Source organism: Monomorium pharaonis, chromosome 4 (genome assembly GCF_013373865.1).
Source record: "Monomorium pharaonis isolate MP-MQ-018 chromosome 4, ASM1337386v2, whole genome shotgun sequence".
NCBI lineage: Eukaryota > Metazoa > Arthropoda > Insecta > Hymenoptera > Formicidae > Monomorium > Monomorium pharaonis.
In genome coordinates this window covers 11442248-11465579 of record NC_050470.1, presented here as the reverse complement: position 1 = coordinate 11465579, position 23332 = coordinate 11442248, and the positions used below count along the sequence as shown (strand labels likewise).

The 23332-nt window shown below is 32.5% G+C and overlaps 1 protein-coding gene across 2 annotated transcripts in view; it reads right to left on the bottom strand.

Annotated features, from left to right (window-relative positions):
• Positions 1–23332, bottom strand: part of LOC105830520 (sodium/hydrogen exchanger 9B2) — a 53991-nt gene that overhangs the window by 2332 nt on the left and 28327 nt on the right. For both annotated transcript variants that reach the window (XM_012669888.3, XM_012669887.3), the window contains 3 exons: positions 16328–16592; positions 10841–11041; positions 5578–5742 (listed from right to left, as the gene is read on the bottom strand). In XM_012669888.3, the coding sequence (XP_012525342.1) occupies positions 5578–5742; positions 10841–11041; positions 16328–16592 (631 nt within the window). The remainder of the gene's footprint in view (positions 1–5577; positions 5743–10840; positions 11042–16327; positions 16593–23332) is intronic.

The window sequence follows — 23332 nt, the reverse complement described above, 5'->3', positions numbered from 1 at the left end:
TTCGGTATTCGGTGATAATATCTCGCATCGCATTGTCCATTCGTTCGATATCGGGATATGGAAATCTTCCAGCGTTGCATGGAAATGCAGAATATCCAGAGTTCACGCGATATGCAAGCTCGTATTTACCGCTATTGTTTACATGCGTCTGTAGTGCGTAGAAAATCTCATCGATATTGATTTATTTAATTTAATTCCATGCAATGTCCGGATAATGCATGTAGTAGCTACAAGGAAATTATAGGTACGTACTTTTTCACGCGGATTTTCATATACTAGAACATTACAGGCGCACGCTATTTAGCTTTTTACTTTTTGAAAATAAATTGCAATAATAAATACATAGATAACCATGATCTATACAAATTAACTTTTGCTAATTCGGTGATGACAGTATCTCACAAAGTTATTGCAGTAACACTATCAATCAGGGTTGCAAAAAACCGATGACAACATTTTTATAGATGCAACTATCGATTTTATTCCTTTCTTTCTTTCTTAAATGTTTTTCATAATAACGTTGTATAAAAAATTAAGAAATACATTCTTAAAAATGTAAAATATTACAAAAATCATATCATTGTAATAATGTTATGTTAATAATGTCTTGCTAATTACTGGGCAATCTTTTTTCTATTGATATCCTCTTCTCCTTTCTCTCTCTCTCTCTTTTTCCTCGCTCAACCTCTTATTTTTGCTTTATTTATTTTTTAACTTTAAACAAAGTGTTGCTTATTCTCTCTTCTTCTTTCTTTTACATTAACTATTCTTTATTTCTTCTTTAGGTTTAAATAATAATAATAATATTAGTTAATTAATTACATTCCTTTCTCTTTATTTCTTCTTTAGGTTTAAATAATAATAATAATATTAGTTAATTAATTACATTCCTTTCTCTTCTTCCTTTCCTTTTTCTTCCTCTTTTTCAACATAAATTAGAATTACACCTTCAATGTAAAATACTATGGAAAAACACAAAGAAAAAAAGAGAGACAAAATACACACACACACACACACACACACACCATTTTCTTTCATCAGAAGCTTCTTCCACTTTCTATTTTTCTTATCAATTTTCTTTTAATGTTTTTTCTCTTGTTTTCCTCTTGTATCTAGTCAAATTTTTGTTTATAATATTCTTCATCTTTTCTAGCAAAAAGATAAATATCCTACTGTATTTTACTCTTTTCTTATTTTTTTCTTAAGTTTTTTTTAATTTGCTCTCTCTTTCTTTTTCTCTATCTTCTTTTTTCTTTTCCTCCTTTATATGACACACACACACACACACACACACACACACACACACACACACACACACACACACACACACACACACACACACACACACACACACACACACACACACACACACACACACACACACACACACACACTGCAGCAAACATGCGGCGAGTATACACAGTGCACGCACGCACGCACGTACACATAACAGCACACTTTTTTTACAAACATACATTTTAACATACGCACATTTTAAAAATTCTTCTCTTCTTTAACAGCAACCTATTGAGCACACAATATTTTTTAAACGATTTTTAAATATTTATTTTTAATTAAGTTTACATTATTAGTGTTCAATGTATAAATAATATTTATTAAACATTTGTCTTATATTAATATTTATTTCAAATAATAAATTTAAAAAATATTTATAAAACACTTATTTAACGTTTATTTAATATTTATAAATTATGAATTTTTCATTAAAAATAATGATTAAAAAAATTATTTAAGTAATATTTATTTAATATTTATGTAATATTAATTTTACATTTGAAAAATCGTTTGAAACAATATTAAAAAAAATATTAATTTAATATTGATTTAATATTTATGTTACAATAATTAATCATTTAAAATAATAATTTAGGACAAATATTTATATATTATTTAATTGATGTTTTTATAATATTAATTTAATATTTTAATAAATCGTTTAAAATTATATTTACGTAATTTATTAAATGTTTATGTAATATTTATTTCACATTTAAAAAGTTTAGAATATTATTTAAAAAAATATTTAATTCCTGGTTAGGAAGCTTCACTAATTATGGAATGTAAATCAAGTGTAAAAAAACAGTGAATCTATATGTAAAAAGAGTGTAAAAGCATATAAATGAAACCTCTAAGAGACACAAATTGAAACATCGGAACATAAAGAAAGTGAAGATTAAGATTGTACTTGTCGAAACAATATGGCATATTAAGGCCGAGTACAGACTTGCAACAGAACATCGTAACTGTAATGCCGTCGCGTAACATCAGCGCGATGTGTGGACTGTACTCCGTAACATCGCATCGAACATCTAGAGTGTTCGCGACGAACATTTAGGCGCAACATATATGTTACAGCAACATCAAACTCAGTTCACACTTGTAACAGAAAATTATAACACAACACCCTCTCTTCACATCAATCGTGTTTGCGGCGATGTTACAGGGTGTCCAATTGCTTATCGGTATTTCTGCACTGCGTCAAAAAAATATGACAAAGAAAGAATACGTAAAAAGTATATAAAAGAAGAAGTCACGTACATGAGCCGTATTGTTTTCGTGCATCCCCACCATCTATCTTTTTTAAAGAAATTACGTTTTCCATTTGACAGATCACTTTGCTAATTATTTGTTGTATGCATTGTCTAATTGTGAGTGTATATTAAGTTCAATAAACTAAATAACACACAAATTATAATAGTATATGAATAAAAAATAGTCACTAGTATAAAATTACCGAAAATGATGAAGTTATCATTATAAACTTCAAAGTTTAAATGGCAAAGTTTAATTTAATTTAAATCGATAAATTAAACGGCATACAAATGCATGTATAAATATAATCAGTAGTTTAAAATTACCGAAAATAAAGTTATTGTTACAAACGTTAAAGTTTTTAAATTAATATTTATGGCAAAGTTTAATTTGATTTAAACTTTGATATTTATAACAATAATTTTATCACTTTCAAATTTCAATCAATTTTTAATTAGTTACTTTTTATTCATATATTAAATTATGTCATTTAATAAATTTATTTATTTATATTTAATTGCAGCAATAATTAACACTTATTTCAAGACTCCTTACAGACTTTATTCCTATCTCTTGACTTTGCAACTAGGATGGACTAGCTTAAAATCTTGAAAATATTTTTAGACTTTTAATATACATTGAACACTATGTATATTAATAAGAGTTTATGAAATCCACAATATTATTAAATATACAGGGTGTCCCTAAAGAAATCAAGATAAACATAAAAGTCCAATGTTGTCTTTGGTTAGATCTTGGGTTAGATCTTGGGTTAGATCCATCAATATCGAGGTATTAATTTTTCAAATTATGCGAATGAGAGCGCACCGAGAGAAGAGCTCGATCCGCTCGAGCTATAACACAGAAGAAAAGATCTATCGTGAATGTACGATAAGCTTTCATTAATTTATTGTTCACAATTACGATAGAAATTAATTAGATTTTTGCAGATGCCATATGCTAATATGGGATCATTAATGGACCTAACCTAAGACAATATTGGACTTTTATGTTCATCTCAATCCCTTCTATCTTTTTACGAGCGTTGACCAACATGTTCAGGGACACCTTGTATATTATTTGAATTTATTGGTGACTTGAAGAATAGAGACTCAATGACTTGAAACGTTTAAAATATATTTTTGGATATAATTCTAAAAAATATAAGCTAGAAAATTGAATTTTTTGTATCATACTTCATTAAATGTTTTGTAATATACTTTAGTAATATTTTTAATGTTAAAAAAGGTTAAAATTTGTACCTTTTAAATTCAGCGCTTGACTCTCACTTATTAGATACTTTTAAAAATTTTTCTTATCTTTCTCATTATGCGATTTTAAATACAAATAATTTATTCATTTTATTTCTAATAAATTGTCTAATTTATTAGAAATAAAATTCTATTAAATTTTGAATAAACTATTTATTTTTATTTTTTAGTCTTGAATATTGCTTTTATTTTTAAAATATTTTCAACTTTAATCTTTTAATTTTATACAATTCGTTGTTTAGAAATATATTTTATTTAAAAAAATAGAGAAAGAAGTTTATCACTTTACTTCATAATTACTATATTTAATAACTCCTTCACTACAGAACTGCGTCTGAATTCTGTTCTTATTTTGTCAATTTTATGATCTAATTTCGCAGACGCTCTTATTTTTGGTTATCTTGTGAAAACATTAATTATTATAAAATAAAACCGTGTTATAAAAAACTTGCCATCTGAAAAAAAATATCTTCTATAAATTTATATTTAAATTTGGTTTCAAAGAATTATTTTTAATTTTCGTCTAAAAAATATAGTCTAAGAATTCATTATATGCTGTATACTTTTGCCAAATGTTACGATGGTATTGACCGTCCTCTATATAAGTAATTACATTTAATCAAGTTTAATCGAATGAATCTTGTGAAAGGGTGACAAAATTATATTTAATTACACTTAACTTCATGTAATTGCATCTAATCACAGAGCATCCGCAGAGAGAATTGTTTTATCGGCACGAATTGTTTCATTATTCGAAACAAAAGGGCATATTACTGTCGCAGCCTTGTCGCGCGATTGTTCCGTATAGTAATTAATCCAGGCAGGATAAATTATGCCGACGCGTGACATACGACGTGCATATCATACGGCGGTAATATCGACAGATGCTAGTTACAGTCACGTCACGAAACGCGTGGAAAAGAACGCGCCGCCACCGCCGTACCCGCCGACGTACAATGCAGAGTGCGATGCGATGCGGAAATAGGAACGAGCCGGTTGACTTCCAATCCGCACCCCGTCGGATAGTGACGATACGTCGGCCTGAATATTTCACGAGATTCAAGTTATTGGGCCAGGAGAACAAGGGGCGCTCCGTGACGCTTCCCTTTCCGTCGCCGATACATCCCTTTCTTCCGCCGGGAAATTAAATATTTAATATTCCTTTGCACTCAGACTGGAATCGCAATTCAAAATATCTTCAAATGTCAAGCCGTTATCTCCGGATTATTTTAACTCTGAGGTATTACCGTGAATGGATTTTCAACCAAGCTCTGATTCGATTTCAGGACAGTTTTTGCTATTAAAATCTTGACAGCTTAAAATAACATTTTTGTAAAATTTGTTCATATTAAAATAGTATAATTAATTCACTTATTCTAATTTTACCTTGGGATTTATAAAATAGAAAAAGAGTGAACAAAAATTCTTAAAAGTACTTTAAGAAATCTTAACTAGCTTATGAGTAATTTTTCACTTAGAGTAATTTAAATGTAAGAAAAATGTAATTAGAAGAAGAATATATATAATTAGAAAAAAGAAAAATATAAGTAGCATTCCGGAGTTAAAATTTATACTACATTGACAACTTTATAATATATTAATGTAATCTGCGAGAATTTATTTTCAACATTTAATGTATGTACATACATGCGTGAAATTTATCGTGTTTCTTATCGGCTTAAATGTCGGTACTTACTTATTAATAAAGTCGTGTATAAATCTTATGACGTTTACATCATAAATCTGTACTTACATCGTCCACATCCCAGCCTTCTTGTTGCCAAAAGTAACAACTGACGAAAGCTGCAGCCACTACCGCAAGCGGCCCGGCACCACCGAGCTCGATTGCCTCGCTGCCGAAAACCGCCAGCAGCCCACCCCCGAGTAACATCAGCACCCTTAGAGGCACTATGAATGGCTACAACATTAGCACATAAACGAAGCGTTAGAATCTAATAGAAAGCGCCGTGTCATGATTACGAAGTGATTTATCGATTTCATTATGAAAGATAAGTTTCGAAATATGGGCTCATCCCTGTGATATATAATATACACGCTAGATATAAAAGTAAACGATGTAGTTAGGTAACATCAAAAAGAATATATAAAGCTTTTTTATGTAAAACGCTTTTTAATGCTCAAATAGTGATTATCAAGAAATATAATTGTTGCAAAGAAGTTTGTTGTTAAAATACAAAAAAGTATTTTTGTATAAGACATACTTTGGGAAATTTTATTAAAATAATAAAAATAAAATATTAAAATAATAAAATTTGACGAAAAATCGAAAAAAGGAATTAGTAGTTTAAAAGGGATAAAAATAGCTCTTTTAAAACGTTGTTTAAAAGAAAAACCAAAACATGTTTATTAAAAAATATGATAGTCATTGTAACGCTTTACATATTCAGAAAGCTAGCTGCTTTGAGAATCTTAAAGAGGAAACTTAAATTGTCCTTCAGATCTTTTATTTATCTTTTTTTATTTATACATTTTTAAAAAAATGGCGATTATTTGAAATAAAAAGCACGTCTAAAATTTGAAACTATTTTTGTTAATAAAAAACCTAGACATTTTTATTTAAAACTCTTACATGCAGGACAAGAGAACGTATAATAATAAAGAAAATGCTGTAAAAGTTTTAAGCAAATTAATCGAATAGTTTTTAAAACGTAATTAACAATTTTATGAAAACAATGTTTCGAGTTTAAAGAATCATAAAACCCTAATAATCCGGATGAATAATTGATTAATAATCAAAAATAGGATATTTTTCAATTCCATCTACCTCTTTTATTTCAACAGATAAATAAATGTGTTTTATTTCTTCGAAATAAGTAAGTTGTAAATTTAAAATAAACAAAAATCAATAAACAGAGAAAAAGATTGCCAATATCGATGCTACTTTGCTTTTAAATTATATTTTTTAAAGATAAAAATAAAATGTTTAAAACAAAAACTAGTAAGTGTCTTTTAAATAATATGATAGATTTTGTACTATCAAAGATCAAATTTTTAATTTTGCAGTAGTTAAGTTTTTTGTAAGATAAACAGAAACAAATTTCTGACAAAATGACTTCGAAAACCGATATAGAGTAGGCAGTACGGTGTAATACTGCATCTTCTTTTTTTTCTTTTAATAAATTATCTGTTTAAAATATAAGCTGAGGAATCCTAGAAGTCTTTCACTTTTACGTAAAACATTTTTTTGTCGATTTATACAAATATTTTATGCTACTCGGTAAAACGCAAAAAAAGCGCGATAATACGTAAAAATTAAATTAAATTACATTATTAATTACATAACTTAATAGATTACACTAGTTTATAGTCAAAAATTATTTTAAATTAAATAAAATGTTTCTTATAAATTTTTGCATGCAGCAATTTGGTGCCATTATGCAAATTTCGCCAGCATATTATTTTCCGAAATACTTGAGTTTATTAATACACAACAAATAGTTTTCTCTGTTATGCTTGAAATTTTCTTATAAGATTATCTTAGACGGTTATCTTAAAAGATTATCTTGAAAAGTTATTTTGAAGTAACATCTTGAAATTCTTTTTCAGAAGCCATAAATTGTTCATCTTACAAAATACATATTTGTGTTTTGATGTATTACTTTTTAGTAATTATAAAAAATTTATATATAGAGATTTGATAAAATAGCAATTTTTTTTGTCTATAATGATAAAGTCATAAACAAACAAGAATAAATAAACTAAATAGAGAGTAAAAAATTTTTTAGCCTAAATCAGTAGAGCAAATTTCGAATTTTGAAATGGTATATTACATAAATATAGTTAAATAAAAATTTATTTCAAGATAAACATCAAAATTTAAAATAATAAAAATCGCAATTATTTTTGCACGCCAATCTCATATAATTTTATAGCCTAATAATATCTATTTTATCGATCTAAAAAATGATCTAATAATATCAATGACACACTTACTACTATTTAAACTATGCAGTTTGCAAAAAAATTGTATAAATTTTATTTTGCTTAAAAAATTTTGTTTTTAATAGATTTTATATGGAGAAAGCCATGAACTATAACTTCTTTAATCATCTAAGTAGATCGTGTTTTCATAAATATTAAAGTAATATTTAGTTTTTGAGAAACAGAGATATCGTTTTAAGAAACCTATTGGTATTGGAAAATTTTCCCTAATAATAATAACATTTTAAATAAGTAATAGTTGCAATTCGCGCAGCCTGCATGCCACGATTCAATCTTGATAAATTATCTGAAATTCAAAAGTAAGCAATTTTTTTTTACATTTCTTAATTTTAAATCAAAAAATTACATTTTCCCGAAACATTTCGTTCATTTCCCTGTTTTAACTAAATTAGAAATTAAAAAGTCTTCACAAGTCGATGTCAAATATTATTAAAAATATTAGTTTTAAATCAAATTAATCGACTAAATTATGTTTGCATTAGATATTACATGAAAAATATTATTCTGGGAAAAATACGTTCAACGTTTAATAATATATTTTTTTATTGTAATGTTTTTTGCTTTTTTTACTTTTTAATAAATACACATATTTTCAATATAGAAACACATTATTTGTCTACCTTTTTAAATAATAGCTTTACATGGTGTTGAAAAATATCATGTTTTTTGATTCGATAAAGTTCTATAATCTCTTAAAAAGTATGCGCAAAAAGTACTCTCTGATTGGAATAAAACTTACTTCTCTATTCTTTAACGATTAACTGTTGAAAACAAACAATAAACAAACCTTAATTCTTCAATTAATTTTTTTAGTTTTTAACCTACTATTTCCACTAAGAAAGATCAGAATGTTAAAGAAGTGTTTGACCCAAAATATTATAAACTTAGCAAGCAAATATATAAGGTATAAATATCATTTGCGAACAAAGTGACAGTTTTAAATGTATTCTTCTTAAAATACGTTTTCTTGACCTGACGTTATAAGTTTAAGTTTATTCGAAATCGGCTAAATCAGGCTACAGTGTGAGCTAAGAATACTGCAACCACCGCTGCAGTGCAACGCGGCGCTAATTCTCACGTGTACGATACTTTAGATACAATAAAGTGGCGATGCAGTAACCGAGTGCTCATCGAATCCATGCGCCGACATGTAATTCACCTAAACCGATTGTTCTCCCAAATCCTCTCGAGGTTTCCAGGCAAATTAAATTAAATTTCAAATTTTTCCCGCGATCAATGAAGGAAACGCTGATCTCGTCGGGAGATCGTGATGATTTTCATTTTTCAATTAGAACAAATACCGTTAAAAAACAGTCATTAAAGAATGCAATACCATGCTCTCAAAAAATACGTCGTTATTTCAGTCACATCGCTAGCATCCAGTTGAGAATTCTAATACTTTGGGCGTCCCTCGTTTAGAATCTATCGAAGGCGGCTCTATTTGCGCAAGGCGCTTACGCTTATAAATCACCTCTCGATTTTTACGTCAAATATAAACGAGTATCCTTGAATGTACAGAGATTTAAAGAGGTAAATGTTATTTAATAAAAAAAAAGTGAAGTAACATCTTCACTTTTTTTAATTAAATAATATTTACCTCTTTAAATCTCTGTACATTCAAGGATACTCGTTTATATTATTATAAACATATAATAATGTTCAAAAGAATAAAAAAACTGTTTCTTATTAGAAGTACATTGGCGTAATAGTGGGAAGTAATGTAAAGACAATATTCCCAATATTGTAAAGAAGACGCTTCTTCTTATATTGCTTCAATAGGCCCAATGTTGAACCAATCAATTTTTCATATTGGATATTAATTGCATTCTAATTTGGAACCAATATTTTGCGACCAATATTGACGCATTACATTGGGAAAACATCGGCCAATGCACTGACCAATATAACCAATATTTACCCAATATTAACCAATGTATTATGCTACTAGAGGGTTTAGAATTCTCCGGAAAATCGTTAATAATAATTTCGAGGACGATTAAACTCATTTGAGGGTCGCCGTCGATTGAGGCCGGGGGGGGGGGAGAGGGATGTAAACGTTCCTGTCGCTGAAAGACACTCGGCGGTTCGCGGATTGCGGGAGAGATCTCCAGTACACAATTCATAAAGTGTTTACAGGATTTTCACGGCCAGACGATAACCGCATAAGTGGATTTATCCAGTGATAGTAGATTTATTCGGATTTGCCCTCATGTGCTCTATCCCCGCGAGTGCTTTCGCGGTATGCAGCGAAAATCTAGTGCACGGGAGCAGAGGGGGGAGAGGGGAGAGAGGGAGAGGGGGCGAGGGAGATTCGTCGCGCGGCGCAGTGCGGGGTGAACGACTTCCCGCTGGTTGACCCTGTTTCCGCTGCAACCCTTTATTCTTATATCTCGCGCTGGAGCAGTCAATTTGCGATATCTGAGCGCAAATCGGACAACCCACATGATTACGAACGTACGAAGCACGTCTTATTTCACGGACGAGCGGCTTCCAGCGAGGCGATCGGAGGAAGAGCGGTTTTCCGTTTTCGAAATGTCAAAAAGACAGACACACCCTGTTATTTTTTAAATAACATCACTCCTCCATTGCCTCCTCCCCCCCCCCCCTCTCTCTCTATCTCTTTACCTCGCGCACGCGAGCGTACTTTCAGAATCGAACAGTGAAGGAATTTCGAGGGCGGCGGAAAATATATACGCCGATGGTGTTACATATACTGGAAACTTTAGTCCGCCGCCGCGCACGAAGGCGCACGTTTTTCCGCAACGCGGCTGACATAACTTGCAAACGGCGGCCGTAAGGTTGCAATTTAAGGGGAACGTTCAAAACGCATCTGCGGCATCGTGCAAGGACTCCACGTCGGCCTTTTTCTTACTCTTTCTCGGCGCCGCGTGTGTGACACCTCTCTCAGGCGCGGTGTCCGGTGGTAACACAACTGAGAGTCAAGTAACTTTTCTCTCTTTTCCCTTGTAAAAATTTCCGGCGCCCCGTGGCCACCGTACGGAATCGTAATTCTCAATGCAGTTTGCAAGCGGCTGCTAAGAGAAAGTACTTACATCGCCCTTCTCCGGCACGTATTTGGCCAACCAGCCCCACATGACGCCGAATCCCAGACCGCCGATAATCGCGATGGGCCCCTGAAGGATCTGGTACCACAACGCGTCGTGAGAGAACATGATGCTCTTCACGATACCGAAAATTGCCACGGATGCCGCATCGTCGATTCCGGACACGGCGATGATCAGCGTCGGTATGCCCTGGAAATGCACATATATCGCAGATTTATTATCTTACGTAAATTGTACCTTTGTTGACTTATATCACTGGGATCGACGACGTGTACCGTGAGGGATGACGATTTGAATTAGTGATAACGCCTGTAAACAGGAGTAAACAATCTTTCATAATAGATCGCATTATGCACAATGTACAGAAGCAGTCACAAACCGTCAAATCAATTATTAATAATACAAGTATGCTTCAAACTTAGTCGTTTTGTAACAAAGCTACGTTATGTCCCGTGTAAAACATAAAGTTTTTACAATGTTATAAAAATGTTCCAATGTTCACGGAATGTAATGTAAAAAAAGATGTTTTATGAACTATCTTTCGGTATTATTTCGAAATATATTCTAAGATAAGACACATAAGGTTTTGTAGAAATACAATGGCTACTTTTCATAATTAGGAGAAGTAACGCGTTATTTGTAACGCCGTTACTGTTACTGTCTTTCATTTTATAATGATTGTTACTTTAGTTCTTTATCCTTGCATTTATCAAAGATTTGCAGTCTTCAATGCGCAAATACGGTAATCATGTCAAATCAATAGTTACGTGCTATAAATGCAATTATAAAATTTTTATTTATTTATATATTTTGTTATATATTTTAAATATTAAAAAATATTTTGTACTTTATATTTTAGACTACATTTCGATAGTCAATACTAATATTGAAAGTCTACAGTATATAAAAATATATTATTAATACTAACTTAAGACTTAGTACACGCTTATTTTTCGGAAACTAAACATTGCGTTGTATTAATAATGATCAAAAAATAATCTGCTTAAATAATTGGAGAAATAAGAACCTATAATTCATACATTCACTGTTTTTCCTGTATAAAATCTGCTAAAAATAAATTTTTTAAAAACGTGAATAAAATTTGCATAATTTTTTCCAAGTTGCACAATTTAAACAGTAGTAAAAATATTACTGATAATAACATTAAATCATTTTATATATTTGTAGCTTCCTAAAACTACTTCGTTTACATGTTTCGTTTTCGTATTTTTCTCACAATATAGCATGAAACATAAAATTGTCGTGACGCGTACACTAATGTACTTATTTGTGACAGAAAACAAAGTATAAATGTATGATATGTTTCTTATAACACAATTTCATTTCTAATAAATTGTTTATTTTTATTTCTTATTTTTTAAACTGATCTCATTTTTAAAATATTCAGTTCTTTCCATTTTATAAACTTTATTGTTTAATACACAGAAATATATTTCATTATTTACAATTAATGTATTAATTTATTATATATAATTTATAGGTAATTTATTATATACAAAAAATAGCATTAATCTTTTTTTAATTAATACTCCTTGTGTTACAAGTATTATTAAATTTAAAAAAATAAACAAAATCTAAAGAATTCGTTAATGCTAAGCAAAAATAATAAGATAACAGGTCAATATATCGAGCCAATATCAATTTTCCTAATACAATATAATTTATTAAATCAAAAATATATCATTATAAACGCTTTGATTTAATAAATTATATTGTATTAGGAAAATTGGTATTGGCTCGATATATTGATCTGTTTATCTTATTATTTTTAATTATTAAATTTGGTTATAATAATTGTATATAAAAGAAAATAAAATTATTTTTAGTAAATTCTAAAATAAATTTAAAACTTTGTTAATATCTTGTTTGTATAATAAGTTTTAATGAAAAAGTATTATTTTTTATATCGAAATTTATTTTTTTTTTACATAGAAATATTTTAACTTACAAAAAAAAGTTAAAGTTAAAAAATAACATTTAAAATAATTAAAATAAAGTTTTTAAGTTTATTACTTTATTATGTAACTTTTAACTTTTTAACTAGTTCCTCTACCTACTTACTATATAAAAATTATAAAAAAATATTACTAAATAAATTTGACGTAAAGAAAAATGATTATAAAGTTTACAGTTTTAACAATAATAAATAAAATCAGAAAATATTGATATTATATTTTTAATATAATATTAATTATTAAATAATATAACATTTTAAAATTTAACATTTAATTTTAGAAGTACAGAAGAATAACACCAAAACAAATGAATTATTACTTTTCAAGAAATAATACCGATATATTTTTTAAAATAACACTTTTAACCCTACTACTCTTTTACATCACTTGGTCACGGTCAAATGTTTTCTCTTGTATTCGCTTAATTGGTATTGTGAGTCTGTATACGCTATTAATTTTGTTTCTTATAAGTCTCAATTTTTTTAACCTATATTATAAATAAAATTATATTTCAAAAATAAGTACTTTTATGTTTTTGCATTATTTATTTAGAGCAAAAAACATTTTAATTTAAATATTTGCATATAAAATATTAGAAACTAAAAACAAATATTATTTCATTCTTTAGATTAAAATAAACAAACATTCTAGCGTAGTTCAAAAACAGTTTTAAACAACATTAAACAACAAACGACAATATACCTTATATGGAAACCATCTGAAAATTTTAAACAAGACGTTTAAATGTTACGGGAGTAATCACACAACGCTATTTAACATTATTAACTAAACGGGATTATTCAGACTTTTAACGGCATAGAGTATCACAGAGATACTCTTTCGCAATTACATAAAAAGATGGAGAAAAGAAAGCGTACCAATTTTCAAAGTGTTCATCTCAAGATACGGGATTCGGTTTACATGCAGTTCGTTAATGAGAATTTTTTATCGCCACACTTGTGGAACGAACAGATTTCGAGCGACTTCAAAGTGATTAAGAAACGCCTGCACGAACGTACAGACAGACCAAAAAGAATCTTTTTCCGGAAGTAAGACAGGCGATAGAGCGATGCCGGAGGCTAACGAAAAAGAAAAGCTGCAAAGAGGAAAGAAAAATCAGCTCTTTCTAACTTGGTGTTCATTAGAACGAATAAAACTTTTCTGTTCTCCTATTTGTAATGACACAGTTTCGTAGACTATTCGGTGCATCATTGTTTCATTTTATGAACAACAATGCGTTCGTGATTTTTTAACGTGGAATTAATAATAAACAGAAAAAGAATAAAAAAGAGAATCAGTTTCTATTTACTGATAGTATTGTTTATTCGTTTATTTTCAATATTTTTCATTTAATTACAACTTGAAAGTAATTTATTAAATAAATATTACCCAATACCGCGTATTGTGCGATTTCAAATACAAAAATATGAACGCGGAGAACGCGGGTATTCATTTATTCTGCGAATAATCAACGGCACGTGGTTTAAATCGCGAAGGCGATCCATCCGAAAAGCCTTTTAAAGAATGCCGAAGACGTTGTTGTCGGTCGACCTAGAAAAGTAATCCGCGCGAGGAAATCAAGATATTTAAGAGAAAGAGGTTTCACGAAACAAAGACTTCAGACTATGAAAAAGAATCAAAGGGAAGGAGAGAGGACCGGACGTGGTGCTATTGAGAGGGTGGTCGACGACACTCGAGCACGATCCAGGTGCGGGCCCGGGCAATGTTATCGGTGTCACGATAGCTCGTTCGAGGATTTAAGTTCGCTGCTATCGTGATGCTCCAAGTTGGACTGCTTACACGAGAAAGAAAGAGAGGAAGAGGAGGAGGAGGAGGAGGAGGAAGACGTCTAATAGATCGCAGCACACGATCGCAGTGGAGGAGGTCAGCGTTCGAGTTCCCTCCCGCTCATCACGGAATGCCTGCGCGCCCCCGTAGGCACACTTGCGGATACCCGTAGGACGCTCGTGAGCTTGCACAACCACGATCGGTCAACGTCTCGTTGGGAAGGCTTTCCGTCCGCGACGCGATAAGAATCCCCGATCTCGCGGCGCACCCGACGGATTCGCGTTTTCGGGATACCCCCGCCCCTCTTCCTCCCTCCAAATGAAGAAGTATCGTCCGCATCTTTTCGGCTCATGAATATCACATCCGCCGCAATGGTATCTTTGTGCTCCACAAGCAACTTCCGCTCCACTTCTTCAAACTGAATTATTTAGGTTCCGGTACACCGAAAACAAAAATACTAGATTTAAATAAATATTTTTTGAAATAGTACCAAGAAAAAATTAAAAACAAAAATTTATTTCAGATAAGATAATACTTTCTATAATTTAGAAAATGTATTGACATTTTTAGTAAAAATTATCTTATCTGAAATAAATATTATTAATTTTTTATGCTCGGTACCATGTCAAAAAATATTTCTTTGAATCTAGTATTTTTTTTTTGGAGTGTACCTACGTTGCGTCGTCTTTGTTCGGCTGCGCAGACCCATGGCCCTTTCGAAGATCGCCCTTCGCATCGCTGCGCCGTTGTTCGCGTAAATTCGCGTGATCCTCCGCAAGCGGTCTTCCGACGCGCTCGTAATTAGATCGGCGGTGCGGGAGAGAGGGAGGGAGGGAGGGAGGAAAGTCACGTGCGATGGCGTGTGGCCTCTAAAATCGCGATTCCGGCAACTGGCGAAGCGCAGGCATGCGAAATATCGTGCCGCGATGCGCGAAAATCAAGGTTTTGCGAGAACGGTTATCGCGCTGGCGCGATTATAACGGGCCGAAAGAAATTTAATTACTCTCGCGTTGCGTTCATTAACATGGAAACTCCTCTAATACGCTAATGTCGAGCGCGTCAAACATATAGCGGCCGCGTATACCCCGCCGGATATGGCTGCTACATAAATGCGCTTTGCCGGGCGTATTCGATTAATATAAAACACAAACCGCGACGTAATCTAATTACTCGAGCAATCACGATTAAATATTAATTTGACGACACTCGCGATAAACCACCGTCTGCCACGCATGTACGCGTACAAAGTGATATTTACTTTTCCAAATACCCCATCCGGAACCCCCCGTTTCCCTTCGATTATCCCTTCTCCCATAAATTTTATAATCGCGGGCACCGATGGAATCGTAATTGCATTTCGCGAACAGATGCGGCAGGGAAATATACCGCTGTATAAGATTGTGGTGAAAAAAAAAAAAGGGTGGGAGAGAGAAAGAGAAAGGAGGAACAACGGCGCGTCGATAAATGTCTTCGGACGGTAGTAAATCTCAATTATTCTTAAGGGAAAATTATGTTAACTCCGCCATTTATCATCCGCTTAAAGTCTGGACCTAGTATAAATCTATTTCACTACCTAATGCACGGAAGTCGGGCGAAATTAGTTCCAGGAGACTTATGAACCGTTCTTACGACTGAAAGAGACGGGAGATCTCGCGCGGGTGAATATTCAAATATTCCAACAAAGGAACCGTGCGGGAATAAGCGGCCTTACCTTGGCGACCCCGTAGCCCTTGCTGCGCAGCCTGAAGAGGCAGGGCACCACCACGGCTGGCGAGACGGCCGCTATGATGCTACCGAGGAGGAAACCCCATATCCAGGGCAAATCCAGGAGGAATTTCGTCATCACGGCGACCACCGTAGCCTCCACCACCCACGGTATCAAGCCCAGCTTCGGCACGGTGACTTTCAATCTCTTCAGAGCGTTTGGATCGAGGTCCAAGCCCGCTCTGGTAAGTATGATGACCAGGGCGATTTTCCTGCAAGAAGAAAGAACAAAAAAAATAACGAGGAAAACTTATAACCTGTTTCGGTGCGGCGTATGGTACTGGCAGCTGGGGGTGTCTTCGATTACCGCGAAAAGACTGCCTGCCGGGGGAAAAAGGGGGTGGAAACTTCTCTCAACTCGCGCTCAAACGGGAAACTCCTTTCTCTTTGCAAAAGTAGTTAGAAGTAAAACGCGCGCTCTATGCATAGTCTTGACCAACGCATGTCTTCGCAAGTTCGGCACAACGTTCGAGGAAAGGAGTTAAGTAACTGTTTTGCGGGAAGAAATGGGAGGGAGTGAAGAGAGAGAACGCATCTCTCCCTCTCCCTCCCTCTCTCTCTCTCCCTGCAATTCGTATCTCTTTCGAGGCCTCGCGAATCTGGGACGCGCGACGAAAGTTCGCGCCGCGAGCTTACGATGAAAATTCAGGTACGGGCGATCGTTGAAGCCTCGGTTGTCTCGAACTTTCGAAAACCCGTTTAGGAAAGGCACACCCTCGGAAACTTATCCTATTACGAGTTTCTCCCAGCGAGAGAGAAAGGTTTACGAAGTCGCTGTACGGATCGAGCGTGCATTTTGCACGGCGACGCGTCGCGTCGCATCGCCTTCCGATCGGCAAGGAGAAGCGTCGAATTTACACCGACGAAACCGTATAGGACATCCGCCTCTCTCCCTCTCCTTTCACTCTCTCCCTCCCCCCCCCTCTCTCTCTCTCTCTCTCCTACGTCACTGTATATTCTGTTAATATTACTAATTATTTCCAGCGTGCGTAATATTCCACACATGGATATGACGTTTCTGCATTAAAAAATGGGATTTCGCAGATCTTAATGCCGCGCGCATTTGATTATAATTATTTAATGGCAAAAAAAGTCAAGCGCGTGGGAGCGTCGTTATTATGTACATTGTGTTGCTACGTTACATGCCGAAACAAAACGCGACGTGACCTTTTAATCGCGTGTTTTAGTTTCGAATTAATAAATTCTCCCTTCGTACGCGCCACAAAATGCGGCCACCAAAGATCCTTTTTTTTTTTTTTATTATTAATTAAAACACGATGGTAGAAGATGGCTCTCCGTGTCTATTTAATTATTTTCATAGTAGCCAAAGGATTAATTCCCGATATGCGGTTTGCCAATCACTCTGACCACGCGAGAGGACCGCGTGTAATAATATATAATCGAGACATGAACGTTGATAGTAAACTATATATAATATATATGAAGAGATCGCAATAATTGGCAGTACCAAACACGTTTGTATAGCATTCCGTGAAGCGCAAAATGCCTGTCTCGATGTTTGCTTAATTGTCATGTAATATAACGTAACCACGTGGCGACCACGTATGAAACATACAGGCGATCCGTATGACTTCATGATTATGTAAACGAAAATGAATATTTGATTATATAGACATAATTCAGTACGGCACGGATGCCCTCACTGGCATTTCATTTAAATTGCAAAGCGCAGTTGTTTGGCACATTGGATATCGAATTAACGCGCGGAAATTTCAATCTTCAATCTTTAGGCTTTCGGCATGTAGTTACACCCAATTTCCGGGGAGAACCCTTCTACCTAGTTCCAAAGTTCTCTGTTAGCCGAAACAACCCGGCTTCGCTAAAATGTCTAAAGATTTAGCTAGATACACATCCGGAAATAATTCTGGTGGACCAACAAAATGATATGGGACATAATGAGCAATGTTGTGAGAAATTTTGATATTCCAGCAACTAATTTGAGCGTCCTATGTAAATATTTTAGCCTGACAAGATTATTTTCAGATCTGTATTCAATTAAATTTTTAGATATCTAGACCATACACGGAAAGAATTTTCTCTTAAGATTTACCCTCAAAATTTGATAATTGTGGGATAATGTGTAACCTCGAGAAATTTTACTATATATTTTTTAGTAAAATTTACTATATTCTTAGTAAATTTTACTAAAAGTATAGTAAATTTTACTATATGTTTAGTAAATTTGACTAAACAATATAGTAAAATTCCTCGAGGTCACACATTATTCCACAATTACCAGATTTTAAGGGTAATTTTATGAAAAAATTCTCTCCGTGTAGTAAAATCATTCTTTCAGTGCAGTTATTATCGTCGTATAATCCGCTGATTGATGAATCTTTCCATCGTCGATCATATATACCTTCGTTATCATCGAAGAATTAATAAACTCGGAGCGATAATTAAGATCCGTAATGTACTAACAATAAATCACATAATCACTACTCTGGTCTTCCTTGTAGATTAAAAGTGATCTCGCTTCGAAAGCGGGTTGATAACCATGTGCTGTATAATTTACAATTGATATCTACGTCAGTAAACAAGTGCGTGTTAACGTAAACGTCGCACTGAATCGTGTCGGTCTCAAAAGAACTTTACGGGGAGATAGTCTCGCGTCCTTTTTATTATATCGCCGAGATTGTCGAGAAAAACAATAATATTTAGTATTGTAAAATGACGTCCTCATGCATTAATAACTATGTAACAATAAATAAATTTCGATCAAAATGCAACAAACAAAGACTCCATATTCAGCCGAAACAAACAGAGAAAAGAAAGATTTATTAAAATAATTAAGAATTTCACTAATTCAGCAAATTTGTAGTCGTAATTAATCAAACAATTTTTTATAAAAGTAGCAAAGTTTTGCAACTTACAATTAATATAATTAGCAATTATAACAATCGTACTTGATATAATAGCTGCACTGAGAAAAAGTATTGTTATAGTAACAGGAAATCTGATAGATTCAACTAATATACCTGTTCAAAAACCGAATCAGAAATTTTGTAAGAATTGCCGAATAATTACTATTAATTTTTTACTTGTTAAAAAGTAGAATTAATCAAATAATTTTTCCTGTTAAATATATAAAATTTCTAGTTGATTAGATAATTTTTTGTTGAATTTATCAAAATATTGTAATAATGATACTATACAAGTATTTAGTTAAGTTAACATAATCATTTAGTTAAAATAGCGAACTTTTCTGTTTAATTAAGTTTTTTCTTTGATTGACATAATTAAAATATGCGATTATTATTTTCGATTAATGGTATAAAAAAATACTATATCATTTCTCATATCATTAATAATCGAAAATAATAACAAATTCATATAGATAGCACACATATATTTTAGATTAAAATACAAGATAAAAATTAGTATGTAAAAATAAATATGTTTCCATTTATATATTAATTTATATATCTACTTGTACAACATACACTTCACTTATATGATTTCCCAAAGGCGATCCAACACAAACGATCTTAGACAAATGAAAATTGTCAGTGCGAAATACAAAAGACATCACGCTCACGTTTGTGCGCTTGACGAAAGCTCATGAAACAAAACGTGCTCGACTACACCGACTTGCACCGATTTGCATAATATACTGCTACGTGCACTGAGATTAATTTACCTGATTATATTTAGTGAATATAACTAAAAGTTTTATAGATCCAGCTAAAAAAATATTAAACAAATCCTTATTTGAAATCTAAAGTAAAATCTTTCAGTTTAGTTATAAAATCTTCAGTTCTACTATAATAATTAAAAATTCTGTATAGTTTCATCAAAATGCTTATTTATACATGTCTTGCTGATATAATGAAATTATTTTTCTCAGTATAAGAACATCTTTTAAAATTGTGATTATATTTAAAATGACTTTATTTTAAGATTGATCTCCCTGTTCTAATAGCTATTCAGCTATAATATTTAATTTAAATGACAAAGCTAAACGTAATGGTATATTGAAAAATGATTACTTATTCATATAAATATTCGTTTGCTTTCGCTTATAATTTAAAGATATCGTCTGGGATATAATATGCAAAAGGTAAATTAAATTAATATTACATGGCATAACAGTTACATTGTAGTATTATAAAAACATTATGTGTAACAAATAACATGTTTAATATTTAAGTTGTACAGAAAAAAAGTAATATATGTAGTTGCAAGCTGCCAAAATACTCAATACAATAATATTTGCTGTTAATGCAAGTTAATACTGCAATAGCATTATTGTATTAAGTATATCTGTAGTTGGCAGCGCGCAACTACATATTTTATTGGATGTATTACATTTTTTTCAGTGTATATAATAATTCAAAGATATATAAAATTATCAAGTTTTATAGTATTACAATAAATTGCTATATATTTTTCTAATATAAATAAGTAATTTTTTTTATTTAAAAGCTTATCTTTTCTTAAAGAATCCATAAAAATTAAAAACCGCTTTTATCTGTGCGAGCACCGCAAGCACAAAGAGCATGCAGAAAACTAAATAGTCGTTGTGTCTACAACAAAACACCACTCAACATCACGGGATCAAAGGAATTTTATTTGAAATAAACTGGAATATCTAAAAAGACACCTTGTAGCGAATCATGTCCGCGAAGAGTATCATACGCGTGTACACATTTACGACAGATTCAGACTTGTCTTATCGACGTGGAAACACTCTCTTCAGAACAAAAAAAAAAAAAAAAAAAACACGAAGAAACGAACAACGACGCGCATTACTGAGACATCACGATGAAGGAAAAGTTTTTCGCGAGCAAATAAAGGAGACGAGAAATTAATCGTGACGGAACTTTTTCCACGATCGATATTGAGAAATGTATAATTGAAGTATGAATAAGCAATAGCCCATTGTTGAACAAGGTTTCTCACGCTAAGTTTGCCAGTTTGCGAAGACATTCTTATTAATGAAAATTTAAAAACTCGCGCGGCGGCGCTCCTAATGACTGGAAAATTGAACTGAACTTCAACACACGTGTTTCAAAAGCTATACCGAAAGGCAAACAGAAACGTAACGGTTAACGTTTACGCTGTTCTGCTTCGCACAAGCTATTGCACAATCGGTTTTCTAATAATTGATGATAAATCGCACATATTGTCAATAAGCGCGCGACCGCGATTTGATCACTTTATTAGTCTTGCAGTCGATGCCGTGGACCGCGGCTTCTGGGGATGTTTACGCGGACATACATAGGGGTGGCTTCGCCTAAGCGAGCGTGTACGCAAATCGCTTACAACGCGCGGCGGCCTGTGTTTGCCCGTATTTAGCTTAGGCGTACATGACCTCCTAACGACGCGTGTAAACGCTCGCTAAAGCCGGCGCCACGTTAACCCTCGCGCGTGTGACAGAGTTCCTATCGACAGCCCCGTCAAAAACGTAACCATCCCCTAGTCGGTTCAACATGTTCGACATGCAATCTGCATAATACATGCGAAAATTCAAGAGAGACAACTTTCAAGATTAAGGACTTTCAGAAATCTCTACAACGTCGACCGCTTAATCTTCGTGTATTATCGCATCAAATACAATGAATAATGAATCAAAAAGTTGGAGCACTGACACGCGAAGTTATATGGAATAAACGTGACAAACGAGCCATTGAAGAAACCGTTAAACTTCTGACAGACCATCGCGTCCTCAAAGCGTCCTCAATCTTTGATAGTCTTTAAATGTAATTTCTAATGCATAATGCCGACGATTGTTGAATCACATTTTAAGTTGTCATTGAATAAATTCACACGCGACTTTACATAAAGATATAATCGCAATCTCCTTTTGTGCAATCCATTCTTAAATGGGATCTCATTTCACACGCTACTGGAAATTACAAGTCCGCGCGAATTCCTTATCGTGCGATATCATAAATCTAAGCGTATCAATAATAACATAAATCTACAGTTTACAGAGATACCATCGTAATCTCGAGAAAGAGTAGGTCGTGTGTTTCTTTATGTTACGAAATGTCGAACGTATTTTGCAATAATAGGTAAGAAAAATCATGCACTCGATGTGCACGCTTTCTTCGTAAATACTTGAAAAGATAAATCTGAAGAAATAAAAAAATACACAATATCGCCACTTGCGAGTGTTATAATACTTATAAACCTGCATTTTTTCATTTATACGAACTTTCTTACATAATATAATCTCTCGATAATTAACGTTCGGAAAAAAAATACTCATCAATATGATTGCACTGTAAAAAAGTTATCTGTTAAATCACAGTTATTATAGTGGGCAATTTTGACATCTACTATTAAAGGTGTACACTTATAATAAGAGTAAAAACTTGTAACTTATAAATACAATTCTTTTTGGGTAAATAAACCATTTGTAAAATTAAATTTACAATTGAAATTAAAGTTGATGAATGACATACAATCTTCCTTAAGCTATATGTACAAACATAAAAATGTAAATATATGTAATGTTACCATGATATTATATATATATACATACATATATATATATAATATTACAAAAACGTGTATATTTACATAAAAGTTAATTTTAAAATAATGTTTCGTCTAATGTGAAGAAGTCATATTTACACAATTAGAAGTAATTTCTATAAAAAACGAACAGTTTATATATTCTCACTGTAAATTGTATAATATTTGTAGACATATTACTTTTTGTAATTTTACATATTTATGTTTAATGTGATTTATAACGAAAAACTATATTATGAGAATTGTGTAAAACAATAAATTAACTTTTCAAGCAGCTGTCATTTTGAATTTCAGCTCATAATTCACAGAAGAGATTTGCCACGAAAATAAACCATCACAAGCTAAATGTAAAACAGAGTTTCGTTGTTTTAAGGAAAGGACAATATTTTACCGATTTCACCAATAACCGATAAAGCCGTCGTCACGTCGATTAAATTGCCAGCAAGGT